Source organism: Microcaecilia unicolor, chromosome 10, assembly GCF_901765095.1.
Source record: "Microcaecilia unicolor chromosome 10, aMicUni1.1, whole genome shotgun sequence".
In the NCBI taxonomy this organism is placed as follows: Eukaryota; Metazoa; Chordata; class Amphibia; order Gymnophiona; family Siphonopidae; genus Microcaecilia; species Microcaecilia unicolor.
In genome coordinates, this window is record NC_044040.1 from 26,072,774 (window position 1) to 26,100,567 (window position 27,794).

The 27,794-nt window shown below is 44.0% G+C and overlaps 1 protein-coding gene across 3 annotated transcripts in view; it reads left to right on the forward strand.

Moving 5' to 3' along the window:
• The window catches only part of CPT1B (carnitine palmitoyltransferase 1B), an 83,670-nt gene that overhangs the window by 52,930 nt on the left and 2,946 nt on the right, over positions 1-27,794 (forward strand). For 2 of the 3 annotated variants that reach the window (XM_030215769.1, XM_030215768.1), the window contains exons 9-17: positions 508-592; positions 7,374-7,569; positions 11,358-11,543; positions 11,735-11,840; positions 15,091-15,207; positions 16,730-16,894; positions 20,526-20,660; positions 22,037-22,189; positions 23,399-23,512. In XM_030215769.1, coding sequence (XP_030071629.1) covers positions 508-592; positions 7,374-7,569; positions 11,358-11,543; positions 11,735-11,840; positions 15,091-15,207; positions 16,730-16,894; positions 20,526-20,660; positions 22,037-22,189; positions 23,399-23,512 — 1,257 coding nt within the window. Of the gene's footprint in view, positions 1-507; positions 593-7,373; positions 7,570-11,357; positions 11,544-11,734; positions 11,841-15,090; positions 15,208-16,729; positions 16,895-20,525; positions 20,661-22,036; positions 22,190-23,398; positions 23,513-27,794 lie in introns of those variants that run through there. The other variant, XM_030215770.1, reaches the window with a different exon arrangement.

Here is a 27,794-nt window from a genome sequence, read left to right on the forward strand (position 1 = left end):
CTCTCTCTCTCACACACAGTCACTCTCACATACACTCTCTCAAACATACACACTCCGAGGAAAACCTTGCTAGCGCCCGTTTCATTTGTGTCAGAAACGGGCCTTTTTTACTAGTAGAATATAAGAAGGATATACTACTACTACTACTTAACATTTATAAAGCGCTACTAGGGTTACGCAACGCTGTACAGTTTAACACAGAATTGTTACCTCCCCCTTTTACTAGTCAGAAATTACCCCCCCCCCCCTTCTCAAAAATTGAAGATTAACAAATGATCAAAGACCTGTGTTAAAGGAATACCAATGCTATAATCAGTGAAGGTGATTGAACTTCAACTTCAGTTACCCACTCTTCAGTAAAGACCTTCCATGGTTTTATTCTGGGTGGACATGAATGGGGGAAGTTAATGGGTTTAGTTTGGATAATGGAGTTTTGCAATGGTATGCGAGATTGGTAAAGTGTATGTGGTGTTGATAAGTTGATAGCTAATTGCTGTGTTGTTCCAGATGATGGCTCTTGGAATTGTACCAATGTGTTCTTCTCAGATGGAAAGAATGTTTAATACCACGCGAATTCCTGGAATTGAAAGAGGTAAATAAATAAAGAAAAAGTCATCTACCTGTCCCAGCAGTCTGCATCGTTTCCTTAACTCCTGGGTTAAAAACAGGGGTGAACTGACCATATGGGCAACTGGGCAGAACCCAGAGGGTGGGGGGGGGGGGCCCAGTACCTCCCCCCCCCCCCCCCCCCAAAGAACTCCACTGTTTACTGCCTGCTGCCCTTCTCTGTCCGGCACCGTCACATCTTTTTTTTTTTTTTTTTTGTTACATTTGTACCCCGCGTTTTCCCACTCATGGCAGGCTCAATGCGGCTTACATGGGGCAATGGAGGGTTAAGTGACTTGCCCAGAGTCACAAGGAGCTGCCTGTGCCGGGAATCGAACTCAGTTCCCCAGGACCAAAGTCCACCACCCTAACCACTAGGCCACTCCTCCACTGTTGCTACTATTTGAGATTCTACATGGAATGTTGCTATTCCACTAGCAACATTCCATGTAGAGGTCGGCCCTTGCAGATCACCAATGTGGCCGCGCAGGCTTCTGCTTCTGTGAGTCTGACGTCCTGCACGTACGTCAGACTCACAGAAACAGAAGCCTGCGCAGCCTTCTACATGGAATGTTGCTAGTGGAATAGCAACATTCCATGTAAAATCTCCAATAGTAGCAACATTCCATGTAGAATCTCCAATAGTATCTATTTTATTTTTGTTACATTTGTACCCTGTGCTTTCCCACTCATGGCAGGCTCAATGCGGCTTACATGGGGCAATGGAGGGTTAAGTGACTTGCCCAGAGTCACAAGGAGCTGCCTGTGCCGGGAATCGAACTCAGTTCCTCAGTTCCCCAGGACCAAAGTCCACCACCCTAACCACTAGGCCACTCCTCCACTGTTGCTACTATTTGAGATTCTACATGGAATGTTGCTATTCCACTAGCAACATTCCATGTAGAGGTCGGCCCTTGCAGATCACCAATGTGGCCGCGCAGGCTTCTGCTTCTGTGAGTCTGACGTCCTGCACGTACGTCAGACTCACAGAAACAGAAGCCTGCGCAGCCTTCTACATGGAATGTTGCTAGTGGAATAGCAACATTCCATGTAGAACCTCCAATAGTAGCAACATTCCATGCAGAATGTCCAATAGTAGCAACATTCCATGCAGAATGTCCAATAGTAGCAACATTCCATGTAGAATCTCCAATAGTATCTATTTTATTTTTGTTACATTTGTACCCTGCGCTTTCCCACTCATGGCAGGCTCAATGCGGCTTACATGGGGCAATGGAGGGTTAAGTGACTTGCCCAGAGTCACAAGGAGCTGCCTGTGCCTGAAGTGGGAATCGAACTCAGTTCCTCAGTTCCCCAGGACCAAAGTCCACCACCCTAACCACTAGGCCACTCCTTCAAAATGGTTGAGACTTCCTGCAGCAGTCTCGTGAGGCTCCTGTGTCGAGTAGAGCTGTGGCGGACAGGAAAAAGTGGAGTTCTCTCCTGCCCCCTAAAGAGGCCACTAGACCACCAGGGCCCTTCAAGGTCAGCTCGCGGGGCTGGGGGGGGGGGGGGAATGCTGGAAACAAAAGTGGGGGTGGTGGCAGGGGCTAATGACCTCTTCTACTTGGGGCTCCAAATCACTGTCAGTCTGCCTTGGTTAAAAATATACCCTGTACTAGGGGCCATGAACATTCCCGTTTAAAACTTGATGATGGTTTAGGTACATTGGTCAGAGAAGTAAGCAATGTATATTGTATAATTGTATTTATGCGTTATTACTAGTTTTGGCGTTGTGTATTGTGCATTATCTCTCTATATAAAAGGCAACCCCAACGTTCTGAAGCCTCCACGGAAGTTGAGGCGCCCGAGATATCCGGTGTGCCCTGGAGTGTCTGCACCGCCCTCGCGTCAAAACGTCATGACGTCGAGGGCGGAGCTATGACACTCGAGGGCCGAAACAGAAACGCCACAGGCACGGCCACGGAGGCGCAGCAAAAAACAAAAACAAAACCCTCCCCACACACAGCGACGTGAACCCCGAACAAGGCAAGTAGCTCGGAGGGAGGGGGCCCCTTGCTAGCGCCCGTTTCATTGCGCTCAGAAACGGGCATTTTTTCCTAGTCATCAATAAAAAAAAGTTGAAACATTAAAAAATATATATACCTGTACTACATGTTGATGGATAGGCTGATTCCAGGAAAAACTGGGTTCAGCAGAGCTTTTTGTAAATTCTAAGGGATGTTATCCTGACCTGGACGTCCCGTTTTCCACATTCAGCCCCAATGCAAAATGAGGCTCCAAGTATAATAATTTGATAACAGCAGTACTCGGCTATTCAAGGTATTCCTCAGAATGTATATCCTACGTATAGATCTTTCAATGTTCTTTATACCTAATATATCCCATATTAACTATTATCAACCTAGTGGGAATTCTGTCGGAGATGAGGAAGATCACAAAGCATGCCCATTCTCTTTAGATGTTTTATTGGAATGAAAATTGTAGAGACTGAGAGCAAGACAGTGTGTGTGAGATGAAGAGAAATGAGTGGAGAGGAAGAACTGGTATGTCTGGCTAAGTGGGCGTCAAAACCACTGAAGTCGACATTCAGCAGAGTGGCTGACAGATAACCTATATACATTTTTGAGCTATTTTTGAAAATCTTCTCATCCATACTATTTAAGACCACTGAATTTGTGGACTTAAACTGCTGTCCTAATGTAAACATAAGTTTATCTGAATAATTTTTGGGCTGCCCTCAGGACAGTTTTGGAGTAGAGGGGAAGATTCTTAACCTTTTGAAGAAATCAAACATATAAAAGGCGAGTGTCGTGCTCACTCACAAATGCACAGTGGAGACTTCCCTCTCTGCCCCGCCCCTGCATCAATACGTGATGAGGGGGGCGGGACAGAGCAGGAAGTCTCTACTGCGCATGCCGCAGACGTACTCGCAACCGCTCCGCCCCCCCCCTCCCCCCCCCCCAAGGTCACTGCTTCCGCTCCCCCCACTCGGAGTCACCGCCGCCCCTCCACCCGGCCCGAGCACTGTCTTATTGAACTTACATCGCACCACGCAGACGCAGCAGGCACATCAGCAAAGCTGCCGTTGGGACGGGCTTCCTTCTCTGCCTGTGTCCTGCCCTCGCCACGTTACATCACACGAGGGCGGGACACAGGCAGAGAAGGAAGCCCGTCCCGATGGCAGCTTTGCTGATGTGCCTGCTGCGTCTGCGTGGTGCGATGTAAGATCAATAACAGACAGTGCTGGGGCCGGGGGGAGGGGCGGCGGCGACCTCGGGGGGGCCTCGGAACTCCCCCCCCCCCCCCCATTCCACGGGCTCAACGGCTAGTGCTGGATATATATTGTGTGGAACCCAGCTATTGGCAGAAACGCAACAGTTTCTATAGCACCATGATCTCTCCCTTGTTTCTCGCTTTCTATAATATTTCCAAAACAATTAAAACTCACAATACATGCTGCAGCTTCTCACATTGTAGAATGAGCAAAATAAATTGGGGTTCACCATGTCCACGTCTTAATGGGGCAAAGCTGCTATATTATTTCACTCCAGAGAGATTACATAATGTTTATCCAAAGCTTGATGATCCTTGTTGGAGGGGGTGTGGGGTGCAGTGGACCTTCAGACACATTTGGTGGGAATATGAGGCTACTGGGTATGGATAAGAGGATCTCAGCAGTATGATAAGAGGTCAGAGTGCAGACAGATATCCTGTCTTTTAAATCAACTGATAGAGAAGCCAAAATGGGGGGAAAATCATTGTCACACAGATGCTAGGATGGGCCTGAGAGCTGCTTGGAAAGAGTGTATGCCAAAATATGGTTTGTGTAGTATGTCTGAGTTTATAACTTTGAAATATAGAAAGGTAGCAGAGTTTAACAACGAATGCTTACCTTTTGTTCCGTGGTTTTAAGAGAGAGAGACTAAATTCTAGCATTCATTGCTCAGTTTTAAAGTATTAAGTGTCGAGAGCTTTGGAACATTTGGGGAGTGAGGGGTGGAGAGGGTGGGACAAAGAAGGGATTTGTGTGAATAATTTTTTATCACTATATCATGTGCTCTATACCCTGTTTCCCCGAAAAATAAGACATCCCCTGGAAATAAGACCTATTAGCGGTTTTGCTGAATTGCTAAATATAAGGCCTCCCCCGAAAGTAAGACCTAGCAAAGTTTTTGTTTGGCCCCGATGGGACATGGACACAGAAACCTTGATTTTTTTCGCTGCAACCCAAAGACGAAATAATCCTACCTAATAAAAAGCACATCCAACGTTCTGAAGCCACCAGCGTTGCAGTGAAGCCTGAAGTGTTCGTCGGCTTCGTAATAGCTCCGCCCTCCACTCGCTAGCCCTGCCCTCGGAGCACAGCTGATCACAATAAAGTTGCTCGTGCTGTTCCGCCCCTCGCTGTCAAAGCCCCGCCGTCCTCTGAGCCCTCCACTCGCTAGCCCTGCCCTCGGGCTCGCGCTGTTCCGCCCTCCCGCCCCTCGCGCCGTGTCACTCAATCAGTTCCTCGCGCTGCTCAAAAAAAAAAGTCACGGGGGGCAAGGGGTCAGTAACGCGGGGGGGGGGGGGGGTTGAAATCGAAGGGACGGGGGAATCTGCAACTCCGTGGGAGGGGCGTGAGCGCAGCTTCGAAACAAGCAGGACTGGTTGGAGATGGTGTTGAATGGTAATGGTAGTAACAAGAAATTCTTGATAGGATTCACAGTTTGTCTGGTTATGCTGGTTTGTGATGACAACTACTGTACAGTATATAATGTTCATTTTTTTTTGTTCAACAATAAATGTGAATTCTTCTTCATGAAAAAATAAGACATCCCTGAAAATAAGACCTAGCGCATCTTTGGGAGCAAAAATTAATATAAGACACTGTAGTTAAGGGATGGATGGAAAATTTTGTTTAGCAGTATTTCTGTGTTTGTTTGTTGGCACTGAAGAATCAGCGTGCCGTGATTGTGTTATAGTTATTTAATGCAAAAATTAAATGTGTAGTCAGAAATGATGCATCAGTTGGCTTTAAAGTTAACCTGAAAACAACAACGAAGAGAGTCCAAAAACTCCCGCAAGAGAACAAAACTGTAACAAAATTGAGCGGAAGCTATCCAGAAGGACCAGACCAAAGCCACAAATGTAGGTACCCCACGCTTTGCCATGAGTGGGAAAGCGCGGGGTACAAATGTAATAAAAATAAATGAAAAAAAACATATAAACCATTTTGAATTTTGACCTTTCTGTGCTATGAGATAGTGAAAGAATGTGTATGTGCTATGGGGAGAGAGAGCGATTTGGGGGGGGGGGGGTCTGTCTGAGATGGTGTTTCATGCAGCCTGTGCTTAGGCAGCAATGGCAGTACTCACCTATTCACTGAGAAGACATGAATGTGGCCTTTCTGTGCTATGTCCCTAGCAAAGTTCATTCTTGAGATAGTTTCTTGTAAATCTGAAGTTGACTGGGTTCCTGAGTGGCTGAGGTGTACAGTACACTCACTGTTCCTGTGTTTGTTTATTTTATTTTATTTTTATTTTAATCATTTATTTATAATTTTTTCATTTTACAAGGATCACTTGCAAAACAGTAAAACAGAGATGATTATACATTAAAACAATATTAGAAGAAAACAATCTCAACAAGATAAATGGATTTTATACAATCTTTCTCTTTCTTAGACCACAAAATAAATAGGGAGAGTGAAACAAGACAAGGAGATCAATTTAAGCAACAGCAAACAAAGAAAACGTGGTATTAACCCGATTATCCCCAGTTATTATTTATCTAAATCATTATTCCAAATTGATCATCTGGTTGGTTTCTTCAAGACCATAACGGTGCATAGTCCATCAATTTCATTGTCCAATATTAGTGAAAGTAATACACCTGATTTCATTTTTTTTCCCTTTTAAAACCATAAATTGTTTAACAATACAAACCCTTGAATCTCCAATCCAATTCCCGCTGATTAAAGTAATCCCAGTTTCACAGGCTTCACTCCTTTTGAATTAATATATTAAGAGGAATCATTTCAGAGGAAAAAAAACATTAGGAGTCATACCCGGAACTCTGGGAAAACAACAATCTCGATATTAATCGTCTACAACAATATTCATTTTGTTCACATTTTTTCTGGTCTTTTATCATTTTCAAATCTTAACCGTTTCCATATTTATTTTATTTTATTTGTTACATTTGCATCCCACATTTTCCCACCTATTTGCAGGCTCAATGTGGCTTACATAGTGCCGGAGAGGTGTTTATAAGCTCCGGGGTAAACAAATACAAAGTGATGTTGTGGTCGAATAAAGATAGAGTTCATGTGGCACTGCCACATTAGGGGATCGTTCAACAAGAAGACTTGTGTTATGTCCATTGCGTTCTTTATTGATGTTGTGTTACGGGGACTCTGTTGGTTGTGTTGGGTCAGTAGGATATGCTTTTTAAACAAGCGAGTTTTAGCGTTTTTCTGAATTGTAGGTGGTCGTAAGTAGTTTTCAGGGCTTTTGGCAGTGCGTTACATAGTTGTGCGCTGATGTAAGAGAAACTGGATGTGTAGATTGATTTATATTTGAGTCCGTTGCATCGCGGGTAGTGTAGGTTTAAGTACGAACGTGTTGATTCGGATGTATTTCTGGATGGAAGGTCAATTAGTTCTGTCATGTATCCCGGCCGTAGATAATTTTGTGACTCATAGTGCATATTTTGAAGGCAATGCGTTCTTTGATTGGAAGGCTGCTGAAGGGTATGATGATTCTAAGCTTCGTTGAGTTCGACAAATGAAAACACAGTGAAATCTTTCTGCTGTTTTACAGACACCGTGCAGCACCTGAGGGAGAGCAGACATTTGGTTGTCTACCATAATGGTCGCTTCTTTAAAGTTTGGCTTTACCACGGTGGTGACTTACTAAAACCTCGGGACTTGGAGATGCAGTTTCAGAGGATCTTGGACGATAAATCACTACCACGACCTGGAGAGGAGAAGCTGGCAGCACTCACTGCAGGAGAGAGGTTAGTAAATAGACGGCAGATATGTACGTAATGCTTTTGAGTCTAAAATTTCTAGTTCTGTTTTTTTCTTCAGGAACAGCCTGTCTTTGTTGCCTTAGATACTAAAACCGGAAGATGTAACACCCCGAAGTCTCTTGGTATCTCAGGCTGTCTCATTCGTTTTCTTGATATAATATCAGATTTTTAAACTGCCTTCTGATTCCAAAAAGAGATTGAAATTGGTCTCATCCCTCTATATAAAAGGCAACACCAACGTTCTATGAAGCCACCAGCCGGAAGTGTGAAGGGGGAGAGATATCCGGTTTCCCCATGAGTGTCTGCCCCGCCCTCTCTGTAACACAAACAGTCAGTGAAGGAAAACACAGCAAAGCAGTGAAGGACTCAGAGGGGGGAGGGGAGAGAGGGCAGGGACACACACACTCCCACATGCACACAGAAGAAAACCTTGCTAGCCCCCGTTTCATTTGCATCAGAAACGGGGCTTTTTTACTAGTAAGTACATAAGTATTGCCATACTGGGAAAGACCAAAGGTCCATCAAGCCCAGCATCCTGTTTCCAACAGTGGCCAATCCAGATCACAAATACCTGGCAGAAACCCAAACAATAGCAACATTTCATGTAGAACCCCAAAGAGTAGCAAGATTCTAGAATTCTAAAGAATAACAAGGTTCCATGCAGAATTTCAAAGTGTATAGCAAGGTCCATCAAGCCCAGCATCCTGTTTCCAACAGTGGCCAATCCAGATCACAAATACCTGGCAGAAACCCAAACAATAGCAACATTCCATTTAGAACCCTAAAGAGTAGCAAGATTCCATTCAGAATCCTAAGTACATAAGTGTTGCCATACTGGGAAAGACCAAAGGTCCATCAAGCCCAGCATCCTGTTTCCAATCCAGATCACAAATACCTGGCATGATCTTTTTAGGTCACGTTGTCATGTGCCTTCATTTACAACCACCCAGCATTTCTCCTGCATTTGTGTAATCTTTTCTGTCCCAGCCACTGCAGTGATGGTTCAGACACCACGACTTTACATTTTCTTCCTAGTTCCAGCAGTTTTAAGGCCCGTTCTATAACGGGGTGCCCACGTAATCGCCACTTGAGCACATAAACGTACAATATACTGTCACTTTCACAAGGAAGTGTACATTTATGTGCATAACTGCCAACAGGGCACCTAACTGCTGTTCCGTAAGGGCGTGCGTAAGTGGCATAGTACATAAATGCAAGCAGAGCTGATGTTAGGTATGCAGGGGCCTGGGGTAGGCCCCATTCAGCCTATGCTGCTTTCTGCTTGAGATAGCCTTGAAAGATTCCCGTGGCATGGGAGCCCAGCACAGTCCTCTTGGTTGACATCCCTTCATGCCAGCCCTGAATTCAAGGGGGGCATTCTTATGGGCAGTGCTCCCACTTGTGTATAACTTAGAATACTGTCAATTATGCACACCCTTGCCACATTTAGACACCCATGGTTATCCACAAAAAACAAACAAACCCACATGCAGTAAATACTAGTGCAAAAATAAGGTAAACCAGTACTAACAACAAAAAACACTAGTGCATGAAGCTTAAGTTGAGCCGTTGTTGATTTTAAAGGAGAAAGAGTCCTCAGAAACCAATCGGATAACAATCCTTGGTTGAATACGGCTAAATGTTCAGCCAGTATTACGTTTGTATCGGGCTCCGAAAACTCTTTTCAAATGCTATTTTTTTATTGTCCATCAAAAACCTTTTTGTGTATATATGTGTTTTTAAAAAAATATATGTATTTTTTGAAAAATATACTGACGATGATATAAGCGCTAAAATCACCAAGTGCATTAATGTAACATCACTGGTGTTAATATCTAGAAAGGAGTTTTCTGAGCCTGATGATACAAACTTAATACTGGCTGAACATTTAGCCGTAGTCAACCAAGGATTGTTATCCGATTGGTTTTTGAGGACTCTTTCTCCTTTAAAATCAACAATAGCTCGACTTAAGCTTCATACGCCCACAGTTATGCCAGGCCTATATAAGGGAAGGGGAAATGGGACTTGATATACCGCCTTTCTGAGGTTTTTGCAACTACATTCAAAGCGATTTACATATATTCAGGTACTTATTTTGTACCAGGGGCAATGGAGGGTTAAGTGACTTACCCAGAGTCACAAGGAGCTGCTGTGAGAATCAAACTCAGTTCCCTAGGATCAAAGTCCGCTGCACTAACCACTAGGCTACTCCTCCACTAGCAACATTCCATGTAGAAGCCTGCCCTTGCAGATCAGCAATGCGGCCGCGCAGGCTTCTGTTTCTGTGAGTCTGACGTCAGACTCACAGAAACAGAAGCCTGCGCGGCCGCATTGCTGATCTGCAAGGGCAGGCTTCTACATGGAATGTTGCTAGTGGAATAGCAACATTAACATTCCATCTAGAATCTCCAATAGTAGCAACATTCCATGTAGAATCTCAAATAGGGAAATGGGACTTGATATACTGCCTTTCTGAGGGTTTTGCAACTGCGTTCAAAGCAGTTTACATATATTCAGGTACTTATTTTGTACCAGGGGCAATGGGGAGGGTTAAGTGACTTGCCCAGAGTCACAAGGAGCTGCAGTGGGAATCGAACTCGGTTCCCCAGGATCAAAGTCCACTGCACTAAGCACTAGGCTACTCCTCCACTAGCAACATTCCATGTAGAAGCCTGCCCTTGCAGGTTAGCAATGCGGCCGCACAGGCTTCTGTTTCTGTGAGTCTGACGTCCTGCATGTACGTGCAGGACATCAGACTCACAGAAACAGAAGCCTGCGCAGCCACGTTGCTGATCTGCAATGTTGCTTGTGAAATAGCAACATTCCATGTAGAATCTCAAATAGTAGCAACAGAATCTCAATAGCAGCAACATTCCATGTAGAATCTCAAATAGTAGCAACAGAATCTCAATAGCAGCAACATTCCATGTAGAATCTCAAATAGTAGCATCAGAATCTCAATAGCAGCAACATTCCATGTAGAATCTCAAATAGTAGCAACAGAATCTCAATAGTAGCAACATTCCATGTAGAATCTCAAATAGGGAAATGGGACTTGATATACTGCTTTTCTGAGGTTTTTGCAACTGCGTTCAAAGCGGTTTACATATATTCAGGTACTTATTTTGTACCAGGGGCAATGGAGGGTTAAGTGACTTGCCCAGTGTCACAAGGAGCTGCAGTGGGAATCGAACTCTGTTCCCCAGGATCAAAGTCCACTGCACTAACCACTAGGCTACTCCTCCACTGGAGGTGCACCAATGCTGAGTTACAGTAGAATCTGGGCCAAATGCTGTTTATAGAACAGGCTCTTGGCGCACGACATCGGGGCACTTACTTAAAGAATTGCCCCCCTGTATGTCACCATTGAGTAATAACGGATAACTCCCTCTTCTCCAGAGCCATGAATGCTATCTCCAGCTCTGGCCAGTCTAGCAAGCGAGAGCTTTACCTATGAATCAAGTGGAGTGGAGGAGTAGCCTAAGGATTAGAGCAGCAGCCTGATTTACCAGGGAAGCCTTGTTCAAATCATCTCTGCTGCTCCTTGTGATCTTGGGCAAGTCGCTTAACCCTCTGTCGTCTCGGATACAAACATAGATTGTAAGCCTTCACGGGACAGGGAAATACCTAACATGAATGTAACTCATCTTGAGCTACTACTGAAAAGATGTGAGCTTAAAAGAAAGTAATAATAATAATTACCAGATGTCTGTCACAGTGCTTGGTGCTGACATGCTTTAGAAATGGTTTGTTCTCTGCCACCATCTCCTTAGGATACCTTGGGCGAAGGCTCGTGCTATGTATTTCAGCCAGGGAGTAAACAAGAGTTCACTTAGTGCCATTGATCGGGCAGCATTCTTCATGACTCTAGATAATGAATCACATGGCTATGACAAGGAGAACTCGATGTCCATGGATCTCTATGCCAAGGCCCTTCTACATGGGAAGTGCTATAACAGGTAAGTGACGCTTTCATGCTCATATTCTCTCTCTCTCTCATCATCACTTTTCCCTTTTCTCTGTAACAAAAACTGTATTGTTCCTTTTCTTTCCCTTACCCCTAAGTTTTTTTCCCTACTTCTGCCAGTTTTCTTCCTCTCTACCACTCGCCGACTCACACTTAATTTGTTTCATATTGTGTTTTTTTAAGATGGTTCGATAAATCCTTCAACCTCATCATTTTCAAAAATGGGAAGATGGGTCTGAATGCAGAGCACTCCTGGGCTGATGCTCCTATCATTGGTCACCTCTGGGAGGTAAACAAATAGTTTGGGATATGGGGGGGAGGTAAAAGGAAGGAATGGGAACCCAAGTATGAATGGCATATACTTCTGGGCTTGTAGTCCCAGTGCTGTTACCTCCTTCGAGGTGAAGAGCAAGGCTGGTACAAGAATACTAGGCACCATAGGTGAACATCTAATCTTGTACCCCTCCACTTCTCCCTGCTATACATCATCTCACTGCTCCCTTTCTTCCCACCCCCACCAATATCTTGCTATCTTCCCTATTCTTTTCCTCCTCTTCCAGCATTTCTCCTATAGTTGCATACCTCCCTCCCCTCCCAACTTAATGTTCTAGTTCCAGCTTCTCCCCTAGCTCCTTCCCTGTCCCTTGCCATGGGGTCAGTGCCTTGGACAACAAGGAAGTAATGAGCCTTAGCACATGCGTGCCCTGAAGGCCTACTGCATCCTTACCCACTATGTAACAAGAAATCTGCATGGAGTGAGCATGAGCTGAGGCCTTGTGCTTCACGTCTTTTAGCTGCCAATCGACCTGCTGAGCGCCAGCTGTTCTGCCTGCCCCAGATTGGGAGGGAGGGGAATTTAAATGCTCCACCCAAGCTGTCTGCTGACTTTTGTCACTGCCAGAATCTTGGTGCTTTAGGCAACTGTCTGGCCCACCTAATGGAAGTGGCAGCCCTGGTAGGAGGCTGTGTGAAAGACAAACACTGAGGAGGATGAGGGAAAGGAATGACGACAGCTGAGGAGAAGGCGGGAGAAATGGAAGAATAGGAAAGGAGGGAAGTGAAGAATTGAATCCTTGGAGTTATATTTGATAACTGCCTCACATTTTCTGACCACATTTAAATGACCATCTGAAGTAGAGGAGTGTGGTAGCCGTGTTAGTCCACTCTTAAGGTTATCAATAGAAATCAAACAAAATAAAACATGGAAAAGAAAATAAGATGATACCTTTTTTATTGGACATAACTTAATACATTTCTTGATTAGCTTTCGAAGGTTGCCCTTCTTCGTCAGATCGGAAATAAGCAAATGTGCTAGCTGACAGTGTATATAAGTGAAAACATTCAAGCATTACTATGACAGTCTGACAGGGTGAGAGGATGGGGGTGGGTAGGAGGTATGCATGGGGACATCAAAGCATATCTTTGATATTCTAACAGGATGGGTGTGGATAGGTGAGGGGTGATCAACAGAGACATACAGCTTTATGGTTTATAATGGGCTAGGAACCCCAGATCCTTGTTAAGTTCTTTCTGTTGGGTGTTAAAATATTCAATCATTCTGACTTCAAAGGTCTTACGTTCTTGTACGGTTTTAAAGTTACCTTTTAGGATTCTCACTGTGAAGTCACTGGGGTTCCTAGCCCATTATAAACCATAAAGCTGTATGTCTCTGTTGATCACCCCACCCCTCACCTATCCACATCCATCCTGTTAGAATATCAATGATATGCTTTGATGTCCCCATGCATACCTCCGACCCACCCTGTCAGACTGTCATAGTAATGCTTGAATGTTTTCACTTATATACACTGTCAGCTAGCACATTTGCTTATTTCCGATCTGACGAAGAAGGGCAACCTTCGAAAGCTAATCAAGAAATGTATTAAGGTATGTCCAATAAAAAAGGTATCATCTTATTTTCTTTTCCATGTTTTATTTTGTTTGATTTCTATAAATGACCATCTGGAAATTGTTTTTTACATTATGACAGCTCCACGCAGCACACTCCTTTTTTGATTCCCAGTCTCTCCTTTTATTAATAGACTCCTTTGTGATGTTCTGTATTGACTACCTTAGTTCCAGCCTGCATGGTTTACCTCAATATTGACTCCAAATCATGCAGGATACCACTATAAAGCTCATTTAGGGTGCTAAGAAGTACGAGTGTTTCCCTACTCCTCATCTGTGAACGTTGGCTCCCTATTTCCTACCCTATGTCTTTTAAGATTCTGTTCTTAGTTTACCAAGGGGCTCATTTTCAAGGCACATAGACTTACAAAGTTCCACCTCTGGATTGCAAGACCGCTTGCTTCTCCCACCCCAGCCCACGTCTCCCACCTGTGCCCTCGTAAGACCCATCATTAGATTCTTTAACCTCTATCCCCAGTCCTCGTGTTATCTCTGAGACCCCTTCTCCCAGCATCGGACCTCTTCTACTACCCCTACCATCTGCCAGTATAGGCCCCCCTTTTGCTAACCCTAGTCCCAGTTCCTGCAGAAGATCAGCCCACTTCTCCCACTATCCCCCTTGTCAGTCCCTACCTGCTGAGCAATAGGAGCTTGTGTTTCTGCTGATGCTGCTCTATCCTTGGCTGGCGCTAGCTTTCAGCACCACGTGCTTATTAAAATTGGAGAGCAACTACTTCCTGTTTCCTGTTGCTCACTGATTTTAATGAGCACATGGTGCTGGCAGCCAGTGCTAGCCAATGATAGTGGAACAGCAGCAGCAGAAAGATAAGCTGCAATTTTATTTTATTTTTGTTACATTTGTACCCTGTGCTTTGCCACTCATGGCAGGGGCAATGGAGGGTTAAGTGACTTACTTGCCCAGAGTCACAAGGAGCTGCCTGTGCCTGAAGTGGGAATCAAACTCAGTTCCTCAGTTCCCCAGGACCAAAGTCCACCAGCCTAACCACTAGGCCACTCCTCCACTGTTGCTACTATTTGAGAGTCGGCCCTTGCAGATCACCAATGTGGCCGCGCAGGCTTCTACAGAAACAGAAGCCTGCGCAGCCTTCTACATGGAATGTTGCTAGTGGAATAGCAACATTCCATGTGGAATCTCCAATAGTAGCAACATTCCATGTAGAATCTCCAATAGTAGCAACATTCCATGTAGAATCTTTAATAGTAGAGATTTTATTTTTGTTACATTTGTACCCTGTGCTTTCCCACTCTTGGCAGGCTCAATGCGGCTTACATGGGGCAATGGAGGGTTAAGTGACTTGCCCAGAGTCACAAGGAGCTGCCTGTGCTGGGAATCGAACTCAGTTCCTCAGTTCCCCAGCACCAAAGTCCACCACCCTAACCACTAGGCCACTTCTCCACTCCTGAAGTTAAGAAGGCAGCAGTTGGCAGGAAAGCTTTGGTGGAGCCATAGCCAGTGTGGCTCCCCTCCCCCCCCCCCCCCCCCCCCTCCCTCCCCAACCTCCTGTTTTGATGCCTATGCTTTCTGCCTTTGCATTATGCAAAATGAAGCAGCAGCCCTTGTCTTTTCCAAGTATTCTACCATGCACAGTCTTTATTTTTCCCCCTTTCAGTTTGTGCTAGCGACAGACTGCTTTGATCTGAAATATACTGCCGATGGACATAGCTGTGGTATAATGAACTCATCTCTGCCACCCCCAGAGAGATTGCAGTGGGAAATTACACCCGAGGTAGGTTTTGCATTTTATTATAGCACTGGGTATATTTTATTTTTATCCTTATGTGAACAGTGATATTGTTTCACCAATGTACAGTACATGCCCAGTTCAGGAATACAGTATATGCCACTCAGCAGAAAGACAAGAGCTTAGGAAATTTCAGAGGACTGTACATCCAATCCACCCATTACCAGAGGAAATAGTGAACAAAAAGGAATTTTAGGAAAAGCCAGTAACCTGGGAACTGGTCTCTGTGTTCTGCATGTTTTGCAGCTGCCCCATTAGTCGTGCAGATATATCCTGCTATAATAGATAACATGATGGCATTAAAGTTCTCAATTGGTGCTTGTAGACATTGACCGGTTTTCCCACCTATCTGGATGTGAATTGGTCAAAATCTGCAGCCTTTCCCCTAAACGATGATGTCCATAGAGATGATCTGAAAGTCTACTGTTTCCAATGGCCGGCTGCTTCTCAAATACCTCAGCTTATGATATTACCGTCCTTGAAGATACTGTACAGAGGAATATAGTTTATCCTGTCTTAATTGGAGGATCTTGCTACTAAGTGGTTCCACTATAGATTCCATGGTGGGGAAGGATGAAGGCAATCAATGATTTAAGGTTTATTCTGCCACCACAGCTACCTCCCTGGGTCAGTGGGGCAGAAAATGGCTTTTCCCGTCACAGCCTCTCTGCTCACTGGCAGCAGATCCCTCTCTGATATGTAGGGTTACCATATTTTGTCCCCCAAAAAGGAGGATACATGCCCCACCCCCTTTCACACCCTCGCCCCGCCCCCTGTCACATTTTTCCCTCCCCCCTGTCACACACCTCGTCACCCCCCTCCTCTTACTACTGCCCTGGTGGTCTAGGGACCTCTTCGGGGCAGGAAAGAGCCCCCTCTTTCCTGCCCGGAGCGCTGCCCTGCATGCATCCTTCCTGTTGGCGATCTCGGCCCCGATTTAAAATGGACGCCGAGAGTTGAAGTCTTGCGAGGTCACTTCAACTCTCGGCGGCCATTTTGAATTGGCGCCGAGATCACCAACAGGAAGGATGCATGCAGGGCACTGCTCCGGGCAGGAAAGAGGGGGCTCTTTCCTGCCCTGAAGGCGGAAGAGGTCACTAGATCACCAGGGCAGTAGTAACTAAGAGGAGGGGAGGCTAGCAATCTGCCCGTTTGTCCGGATTTCTGGACAAACGGGCAGATTGGCAAAACCCGCCCAGTTGCCCGGACATGTCCTCAAAAAGAGGACATGTCTGGGTAAATCCGGACATATGGTAACCCTACTGATACGGGGCTGCAGTACCAGAAGCCAGGTGACATCACCTAATCATGTCAGGAAGGACAATTATGAGACAGTGTTAACTGAAAATATGAAGTCCTAATTAATAACGTTATAAGTATCCTTGAGCATTATTTGGAAAAGAGGACAAAGCCCAAATGAATATGTTTATAGATGGTTTGTGCATTGCTTGCATTTTTTAGTTCTGTCCTCAGTGTTGCTTCCTTGTAATTGAGGTTCTTTCCACAGTGCATGGAAATAATTGATAGCTCATATGAGGTGGCCAAGACATTAGCAGATGACGTGGATTTTCAGTGTAGTCAATTTTCAGACTTTGGGAAAGGCTTGATCAAACGATGCAAGACCAGCCCAGATGCCTTCATACAAATAGCTTTGCAGCTTGCTCACTTCAGGGTAAGTGCTTCTCTTTCTTAACCCTCTGAACTTGTAACCATTTTCCAAGTTCTTTCTCAGGCTCTCCCCTTGATCACTGCCTTCTTCAATCGTCTGTTTTTGTTAATAGAGAAAATGCAGGAATCATGGAGGCATTTTCCCCACCAGTAACATAAACTGGTAGTCCTGAAGGCTTATCAGTAGATGTATAAGACAAGGCTCTATATTTTTAACTAAGGGCCCTGTTTACTAAGCAGCATTATAGGCGTGTTAACGTTTTTAACACGTGTTAACCATGTATATGTCTCCAATATTTCTATAGGTGCCTACATGGTTAGCGTGCGCGCTAAAAACACGCACCTTAGTAAACAGGGCCCTAAATGAGGTGCTACAATATTAGCCTTGTAAAGGTACCTAACTACTTTATTGTTGTTTTTTATTTTGTGCTTTTAGTTTTTCCCTTTTTTAGAAATTTAAAGTTTTTAGATTGGTTTGATCTGGTCATGACTTAATATCAAACGTACACAGTATCTCTTTGCTTACAAAGAGAATACAAGAAACTTGCCAGATATGCTTTTTCTTTTCCATTTAAAATAAAATATTTTTTTAATACAGATTACTTTTCAATTCTTGATTACCTTTGAGATTACACTTAAGATGGCATATACATTTTTTTTTTCATTGTTCAGTGCTACTTTTAATAAGACCTTGTAAAAGATTCTTGCTGGCCCTTTTCCAATTGCTGAGCCATTTTGTTATCTGTTTTAATATTAGGCTCCCCGGAGGCCCTTGATGCTGCCTCTAGCACATTGCTGTATATTTTAATTATTTCAAGATAAGGTGCTTATTTTCTTTCTCCAGGGGCCCTTTTACTAAGTTGTGTAATCGCCTACGCGCGCCCGACGCGCACCAATTCTGAGTTACTGCCCGGCTACCACGTGGCCCAGGTGGTAATTTCATTTTTATTTTCTGGTGCACAGCGCTACCGGGCAGTAGACCAATACCGCTTGGTTAATGCGTGAGGCCTTACCGCTAAGTCAATGGGTGGCGGTAAGGTCTCAGACCCAAAATGGACGCGTGTCAATTTTCATTTCCATTTTCAGTCAAAATTTTTAAAAAGTCATTTTTACAGGTGTGCTGAAAAATGAATGTGCGTGCATCCAAAACATGCGCCTACACAACCGCAGGCCATTTTCCAGCGCACCTTAGTAAAAGGACCCCCCCCCCCCCCCAATTAACAGTGTGATTGAATGTTACTTATCCAGGTGCCTATCTTCCTCTGTTAAACATGAGGTTTCTGGGGCACTGATTAGCTGCCATGGGATCTCTGTTAGCTAATTACTATTTGCTCATATAATTTCAACAAAGTGTAAAGAAAATCTGTCATTAAATTCTAGCATTATAGTCAAAAGTGCAGAAAACCAAAGAACTTTGATTAAATTCATTATATGGCTTTGGAGGGAAATAATAACAGTAGCCGGAAGGAAAGGAAGAGAAAAAGGAGGAGTGGCCTAGTGGTTAGAGCACCGGTCTTGAAAGCTAAGAGGTGGCCAGTTTAAATCCCGCTGCTTCTCCTTGTGATCTTGGGCAAGTCACTTTACCCTCCATTAACTCAGGTGCGAACTTAGATTGTGAGCCCTCCTGGGACAGAGAAATATCCAGTGTACCTGAATGTATCTCACCTTGAGCTACTACTGAAAAAGGCAGGGCTTTTTTTGAGGGGGTACTTGGGGGTACTGAGTACCGGCACCTTTTCCACTGTCTGCTAAACTTGACCCATGGTTCTCGTATTTTAATGAAAGAGCTCAGGTTCTACATACAAATTCTGCCTTGTCATAGATTCTATGACTGGTTGCAGGGGTCCTGGCTATTGTAGGGTGGGTCCCTCAATGATCACTCCACCCTTGAAGGGAGCCTGGCATTTGAGTACCGGCACCTTTTTTGCTAGACAAAATGCACTGGAAAAAGGTGTGAGCAAAATCTAAATAGAGGAGTGGAGGAGTGGCCTAGTGGTTAGGGTGGTGGACTTTGGTCCTGGGGAACTGAGGAACTGAGTTTGATTCCCATTTCAGGCACAGGCAGCTCCTTGTGACTCTGGGCAAGTCACTTAACCCTCCATTGCCCCATGTAAGCCGCATTGAGCCTGCCATGAGTGGGAAAGCGCAGGGTACAAATGTAACAAAAATAAAATAGATACTATTGGAGATTCTACATGGAATGTTGCTACTATTGGAGATTCTACATGGAATGTTGCTACTACTGGAGATTCTACATGGAATGTTACTACTACTGGAGATTCTACATGGAATGTTGCTACTATTGGAGATTCTACATGGAATGTTGCTACTATTGGAGATTCTACATGGAATGTTGCTATTCCACTAGCAACATTCCATGTAGAAGGCTGTGCAGGCTTCTGTTTCTGTGAGTCTGTCAGACTCACAGAAGCAGAAGCCTGCGCGACCACATTGGTGATCTGCAAGGGCCGACTTCTACATGGAATGTTGCTAGTGGAATAGCAACATTCCATGTAGAATCTCCAATAGTAGCAACAGTGGAGGAGTGGCCTAGTGGTGGTGGACTCTGGTCCTGAGGAACTGAGTTCAATTCCCACTTCAGGCACAGGCAGCTCCTTGTGACTCTGGGCAAGTCACTTAACCCTCCATTGCCCCATGTAAGCCGCATTGAGCCTGCCATGAGTAGGAAAGCGCAGGGTACAAATGGAACAAAAATAAATAAATAAATACTACTTACTACTACTTAACATTTCTAAAGCGCTACTAGGGTTACGCAGCGCTATACAGTTTAACAAAGAAGGACAGTCCCTGCTCAAAGGAGCTTACAATCTAATGGACAAAACGTGCAGACAAACACTGGCCATAGTAGCCAAAAAGAAATCCAGATGTCCAGCACCAGTATCCGGATAGTGGGTAAAATAAATAAATAAAATAAAATAAATAAATAAAATAAAATGCAATGGGAAAGGAGTAGTAACAAAGCACGAGGAAACTAAGAAATTGGGAGAGAGACAGAAAAAAGTACGGAAGGCCATAAAAGAGCATAAGAAAAAGACAAGCAGGATACAAAGAAATGGGATGAAGAGTTGGAAAAGTGAAAGATGAGGGAATGAGAAAAAAATGAGATCCAATAAGGCTGTTTGTATTAGCTTGGCTTTATTTACCATGGAGTAGTTTCTTTCCTGTTGCTCCATGCCACAGTGACTAAGGGAAAAGGAAACTTTGCTTCTCCCTCAGTAAGGATACCAGAGAGCAATTTTTCTCATTTTGGTGAAGAGGAAGCAACCCAGTAAGAAGGGGGGTTTAAGCTTTTCAGCTACTACCCCCAGTTGAAATCTGATCTCCCAGCCCTGTTCAAGCAAAGATGCTTGAGATGCTGCTTTTTCTCCCCATCAGCCCTCAATGGAAACTGGGGATCTATTTTCTATTCTGCACTATCCTGTACAGTGTGCAGGCTCCGAACAAGTGGTTAGAGTGCATTAAACACCAGGCCGTGAATGAGCAGAATAGCATGGATCGGATACACAGGGCGCAGAGAGCGAGGGGTAGATTTATACTGAACAGAGCAGGCAGTGTGTTAGTGAAGTACACCTGTGCAGCCTTCCATCTCAACTTGTTCAGTTTATGTATTTCAGGACAAAGGGAAGTTCTGTCTTACATATGAGGCTTCCATGACCCGGATGTTCCGAGACGGCAGAACCGAAACAGTGAGATCGTGTACCAATGAGTCAGCGGCATTTGTGCGAGCAATGGAGGATCCAACAAAAACAGTCAGTATAAATGTTCTAATATTACTTACAAGCCATGTTTCCTATGTTCAGATCTTTCTTTTCAGGATTTAGACAGTCTCTTTTTTTTTTTTAATCTTCTCTATAATTCAAGCCTGATCTGTGATTATCGTACTGTCTTCTATCACCTCTGCAGTGCTGCAGGCCTGACTTATGTACTTCATATTGTCCCTGTTTCTTCTTTGCAGCATTTTGGATGGCCCTGGGATTGCCAACTGCTCTAACCTTTGCTTAACAGGATTAATCCAGTCGTGGGTTCATCCCATTGCATGCGGGCGGGGTCTTGTAATTCTGCTTTCCATTTGTATTGCCTAACAAAAGTAAGATTCCAAGTTGCTGAATGCAGTGGGGTGAACCCTGGCGCCCTGTTCTGCAAAACTGAAACTAGTGGGCAACCCTAGCTGGATCTGTTATCTCCATGCTATCCTTTTCATTGCAACTTTCAGACCTGACATGGTAAGGGGAAATAAATTTCATATACCATCTTTCTAGGGTACAACCAAAGTGGTTTACATTTTATTTATTTATGTATTTATTTATTTATTGTGAACATTTATATCCCACAAATTCCCACTATGGCAGTCTCTATGTGGCTTACAACATTTTATGAAAAGAACATCATAGTAATTGTAGTTCAAAACAGAGAATAAGGTACATGAAGGGGAGGGAGGGAAACAACAGGAGAAACGAAGGAGGGATAGCAAGAAGTCAAGCAGCAGAGGAGTAAGATCTATCACATAGATAAGTCTTTAGGGATTTTTTTTTTTTGTACCCCGCACTTTCCCACTCATGGCAGGCTCAATGCGGCTTAGGTACTTATTTGTACCTGGGGCAATGGAGGGTTAAGTGACTTGCCCAGAGTCACAAGGAGCTGCCTGTGCCTGCAGTGGGAATCGAACCCAGTTCCCCAGGACCAAAGTCCACCACTCTAACCACTAGGCCACTCCACTCTTGAAGAGATTGTGATCGGCAGTCTCTTTTAATGTTGATGGCAGAGCATTCCAGTAACGGGAACACGCAAAGCATATTCTATGCGGGTACTTTTTCTGTCCTTTTCGTGGGCTCACAATCTAAAATTATTTTTTTTTAATAGCCGGTGCAATGGAGGATTAAGTGACTTGCACAAGGTCACACGTACCTGCAGTAGGAATCTAATCATTAGGCTACTTTCCACTCCATGGTAGCCATGCTAGTTTTTTTTTTTTTTCATGGCTTCCGCAGCACATAGATCTGATGTGCCCACTTTAGGAAGAAAGGCATGTTATGGAGATCACATCTCCATGCCATCTAGACCTTCTTTATTCTTACCTGACCTAAATCTTCCTGTACCTGCCCTTATGCCTGACTTTCTCTTACAGAAGGTAGAGCGCCTAGCCCTGTTCAAAAAGGCTGCAGATAAGCACCAGCATATGTACCGTCTTGCAATGACTGGCTCTGGCATAGACCGTCACCTCTTCTGTCTGTACCTTGTTTCTAGGTATCTGACAATAGAATCACCTTTCCTGAAGCAGGTAAAAGGATACTTTCAAAGCTCCAATCTATAGGGTATGTGATTAACCAGATGTTAACCCAACTCCCAATACTCTGGTATAAGGGATATCAATAAGTATGTTTAAATCATTTTTATTAGTAAAGATTGACAATTAAACAAATACTTGCCAAAGAAATTACATACCAAGGGTTGTCATCTAACATCTTATGCTCAATACAAGAAATTACGATACATCTTTTATATTTTCTCCCCCTCCCTCCCTCCCTACCAGAGCTTGTCCTCCTAACCCCCCCATCCCACCCTCAACCCAGTCCCCCCCCCGTTCCCTACAACTTCAACATGATGTATTGCTCAGGTCTCTAACCAGTAACAAATGCAGTGGTCCTGTCACAGTATCCCTTATACCTAAAGGACAATCAAAGTGGTATAATTTAAACCAGAGGTCCCATTTATCGGAAAAATATACACAATAATATCCCTATCAACCAGTTCCCCGCCTAATGACAGATCAAAAGAGCTTCAAGGAAGGGTCAGAAATTCAACAGTAAACTACGTGCTTTATAAATAAGTATATGTGAGTAAGATAGTATTTTGTTCCCTATGCTATGCAGTGAACTGTGAATAAGTAGGGCTGAACTCCCGTTCCTTGTACCAGGTCACTCAGGGTGGGATTTGGAAGCTGATAAGACAGTAGCAGAGTTAGGATGAGATCAGAAATAGTATGAGGCACGTCATTCCATTCTCCTGTGATGCAAGGTCTCTTTCTTGCTCCTGGTTATAGTTATAAGCAGAATAGCTCACTTTGTGTCAGGCTAACGTGCACATCTCTCCATCAATTAAACTTCATAGGACCCAGCATTGTGAGGGAGGAGGGGTGGAGTATTGAGGCTGGAGGTAAAAATGTGCTGTTCATTCCCGGTTCTCCTTCTTCCATATACAGTCCCATTCCTTTGAAGACTGATGCAGTGTAGAAAACAAAGCTGAAGAGAGGGAATAGAGTGACAGTGATCGTGTTAAAGCTGTAGGCGGGAAGGGAAGGGCACAGAGGAGTATTCAGGATGGAAAGGAAAGTCATACTGAGGGTGGACAGGCTGAGGTGTACTGTAGAGGAAGTGACACAGGGGTTGTGAAGGTCAAAGGGAAGTTGGGTTTAAAGCAGGTAAAGGAATGCTGAGAAATGGGCTTAAGTTATGTGTCAGAGTAACAGCATTAACTCTTTTCTTTATAGGTGCTCTCTGAACCCTGGCGGCTGTCTACTAGCCAGACCCCCCAACAGCAACTTAAAATGTTTGACTTGGGAAAACATCCAGATTGTGTTTCCTCTGGCGGAGGCTTTGGACCGGTGAGTTAGATAAGCTGCCTATATCGATGGAGGTCTGCAGCAAGGGCAGCAGTGCAGGGGGGAGGAGTAAAAAGGCGGTGCTAGATGAGTGACAGTTCCTTCACTGGCACATCAGAAGCTTTGAATCGAGCTACTTTACAACTTAACATAATATCTTCCCTATGTTCAAAGCTTTAGTAAATCCAAGGAAATCACCCATTTCAGAGCTCATTCAGTGGTTTCTTCATCATTCAGGTACTATTTAATCAAGAGCAAACCTGTATTCTGAGTCCTATATCTGCAGTGCCAGCTGCTATATTATTTAAGTGTTCTCTGCGTACTCTTATTGAAGTCAGCCTTGCCAGTCTGATCACAAGACCTTTACTTGCATGTTCATAAGTAACCAAAGTAAATGGCTCAGAAGCAGTGCATGTTTTCTAGCAAAAAAGGTGCCGGTTCTCTAATGCTTGGCCACTCTTCAGGAGTGGGTTGAGCCCTGAGAGGGACTCATCCCACAATAGCCAGGCCCCCTGCAACCAGTCACAGAATCTATGATGGCATAATTGGTGTGTAGAGCATAAGCTTTTTCATTAAAACTTGGAGTCCATGGGTCAATTTTAGTAGACAATGGAAAAGGTGCCAGTACCCCCTCAAAAAAAGCACTGCTCAGAAGTGACATTAGGGAAACGTATCAACATGAGCTAAAATGTTCCTGTAGCAGCTAATTTTGTCCTGCTTCTACTGAATTGTCCTGTCTTCTGCTGTTTGCAGTTTTTCTGTCTTTCTGCTTAATGGATTTCTGTAGGCCCTGTTCATCACCCCCCCCCCCCCCCCCCCCCCCCCAAATCTAATTCTCTTCTTTACTTACTTGACCTAAACAGTGTTTGTTAAGGTTTCAAATGTTTGAGTTCATCTCCCTGGTACAGTATCTGATTTCAGTCATCAGACCCTTTCTTTATACCAGTCGGAGATGCTGCCTTTTCAATCCTGGCTTCCCTGGTTCTCTCCTTTGGGCACTTCTCCCATAGACAATATGTGTATTTTTGTAAATGCAGCCTGTGCATGTTTTCGTACCTGATCTAAACACTCCTGGAAATGCCATCCCTTTGTGGGTAGGCATGCATATGGTGGAACACGCATACCTTTTGTTAAATTTATTAGGTCTGCCACCTCTGTTCGGGCAGTGGAAGCCATGGGCTCTCTGTACTATCCTGGGAAGAACTGCATATCCCCTCTAGATACTTAATCACCCTAACCTGGTATCTGCTCATGACAGGGTTACACAGTCAAGGCAGTATAAACCTATGTAATTAGAAAGGAACCCAGTATTTAGTAGATAAAGAAATATAGTTTATTAGCATTGAGATCTTACCCAAAGACAGTAAAAGCAGTTCAGGCATTCACATGGTAGTGCAGCACTTCACAACTGATGACAGTTGCCTTCAAAGTTTGCTGGCTTCACTCTTCTCTCTCTCTCTCTCTCTCTCTCTCTCTCTCTCTCTCTCCCTCTCCCTCTCCCTCTCCCCCTCTCTCTCTCCCTCTCTCTCTCCCTCTCTCTCTCTCTCCTTAGGTAGCAGACCTTTTATACATTTTTCATCCCATAGATTCCTATGAACATTGCACTTTCGTCATAATTGGCACATATATCCAATTATGCCCACGTTCCAACTTTTCTTATCTTTCATCCATTTAGGACCGAGTTTCAACCTTAGCAAGTTTGCTTATCTCTTCTCCAATTATGACCAAGTCTCAACTCTCCTATCTCCAAACTTCGCCCATCCCTAAATTTAGCTTTTCTGCACCCGACCCAATTATTTCTTTATAGTTTCTCAGCATGACTATGTCCAGCTATACACAACCCTTGCCAACCTTGTAACTCTGCCAAGGTTAAGCAGGCTGTCACATTTCTTTAGTGAAGTATCAGGACTGAGAGATGCTATGATTTTAGAGGCCTAGTTTACTTTAGAAAGCCTGAACCTGTTTTTCACTGCATTCAATTTGTGACAATTATTTACACTTTTAGTCACGTAGAGAGAGGGAAGGTGGTAAATGGCATTTGAAAACTGTTCTCTTGGTGTTTTGTAATATTTTTATTGCCAGAATGAAATTTAGACACTGTTGTCGTCATCACTTTGTCTTATTTAACCAGGACCAATTCCAGAGAACTGAGATTAGGCAAAGATGGTCCACAAAACTGAAAGCAGGGAAGAGGCTGGTAACGGGGTCAGCTAGCTTGACTGTGTTCCTGAGTAATGGAGTATCTGAATCCAACAGATTACAGGGCTCATTACTGTTGTTTTTGTCATGTGGTAAGAGTGCTTGATGTGGTGGACTTCCAACATTTGCACATGAAGGTTCATGAGCAGATTGATTACTGAATCCTGACGTGTGGTGGTAGAGGTTTATTTCAAGGAGAGAAAATTCAAGAAAGTGAGGGAAAAACATAGAATCCTTAATTATGTGGAGATGTGTAGAGCTATAGAAATATAATGGGCGTCTCTGTGTTTACCACCAGCTGATTTCTGTGGCGAGCTAAAAACTCTACTGCAGCTTAGTAAAAGACCCGCAAAATGAAGAGAAACTTATGCATGTGGTTCTTCCATGGTGTTTTTGTAACCTGTTTGTGCATCACTTTTTCATATATTCTAACCATATCGTGAATTTTAGTTCACGTCTGAACAGAAGATAACTTTCTCACCATGCACACAGTTCTAACACCATCCATGCACCAGTGAGCAGGAATTGATAAATATGTAGAGATAAGTATTTCTTATTCCAAGTCCTGGAATTCTTTTTTTTTTTCTTTTGTTTTTATTTTCATGATTTGTTCTATGTAGCAATTGACGGTACAAATATGTGCAGCATGTGTGTTGGAACATTGAATGTTATGTGCTCTGCTTTCTTTATACAGTAAATAAATATTATAGTCTGCAGTCGACATTTGAAGTCTTCTGAGAGGAAAGATTAGCCCCCAGGGGGGCCCAGAATTCTTACATTTGTTGTGCTACGAAGAGGAAAAAATGGTGTCCACCTGGATTCCACACGATTGAGGGACAATATTACTTTTGCAATATTGTCCCACAGTGCAAACTGTTGCTGACTTATGGTTCCATAACTTACTTTTGTGTATGTATAGCTAGAACAGTGCAGTGTAGGTTTTTCTCTCTTATCTGGAGTGATTGGGACCAAAGGCAATTCATACTTTTCATAAGTAACCAACATGAAGGGACTTAACTCCCAATGCAGGACAAATGACCTGAAACCCAGGCCAAAGTATCAGCCTGCCTGTCTGACATTGCTGCCTGGATGTGTCACCGTCATCTGAAACTAAACATGACCAAGACTGAGCTTCTTATCTTTCCCCCTAAACCAACCTCTCCTCCTCCCCCATTCTTTATTTCTGTGGATAACACTCTCATCCTTCCTGTCTCATCAGCTCGTAACCTTGGGGTCATCTTCGACTCCTCCCTCTCCTTCTCTGCACATATTCAACAGACGGCTAAAACCTGTTGTTTCTTTCTCTATAATATCATCAAAATTCGCCTTTTCCTTTCTGAGCACACTACCAGAACCCTCATCCACGCTCTTATCACCTCTCGCTTAGACTATTGCAACGTGCTTCTCACAGGTCTCCCACTTAGCCATCTCTCTCCTCTTCAATCTGTTCAAAATTCTGCTGCACGACTAATATTCTGCCAGTGTCGCTATGCTCATATTAGCCCTCTCCTCAAGTCACTTCACTGGCTTCCTATCCGTTTCCGCATACAGTTCAGACTCCTCTTATTGACCTATAAGTGCATTCACTCTGCAGCTCCTCAGTACCTCGCCACTCTCATCTCTCCCTACATTCCTCCCCGGGAACTCCGTTCACTGGGTAAATCTCTCTTATCTGCACCCTTCTCCTCCACCGCTAACTCCAGACTCTGTTCCTTTTATCTTGCTGCACCATATGCCTGGAATAGACTTCCTGAGCCGGTACGTCAAGCTCCATCTCTGGCCGTCTTCAAATCTAAGCTAAAAGCCCACCTTTTTGATGCTGCTTTTAACTCCTAACCCTTATTCACTTGTTCAGAACCCTTATTTTATCATCCTCACTTTAATATTCCCTTATCTCTTGTTTGTCCTGTTTGTCTGTCCTAATTAGATTGTAAGCTCTGTCGAGCAGGGACTGTCTCTTCATGTTCAAGTGTACAGCGCTGCGTACGTCTAGTAGCGCTATAGAAATGATAAGTAGTAGTAGTAGTACTAGATTTGAAGACAGCCTAGAGAGAGAGAGAGACCCTACATTCCTCCCCGGGAACTC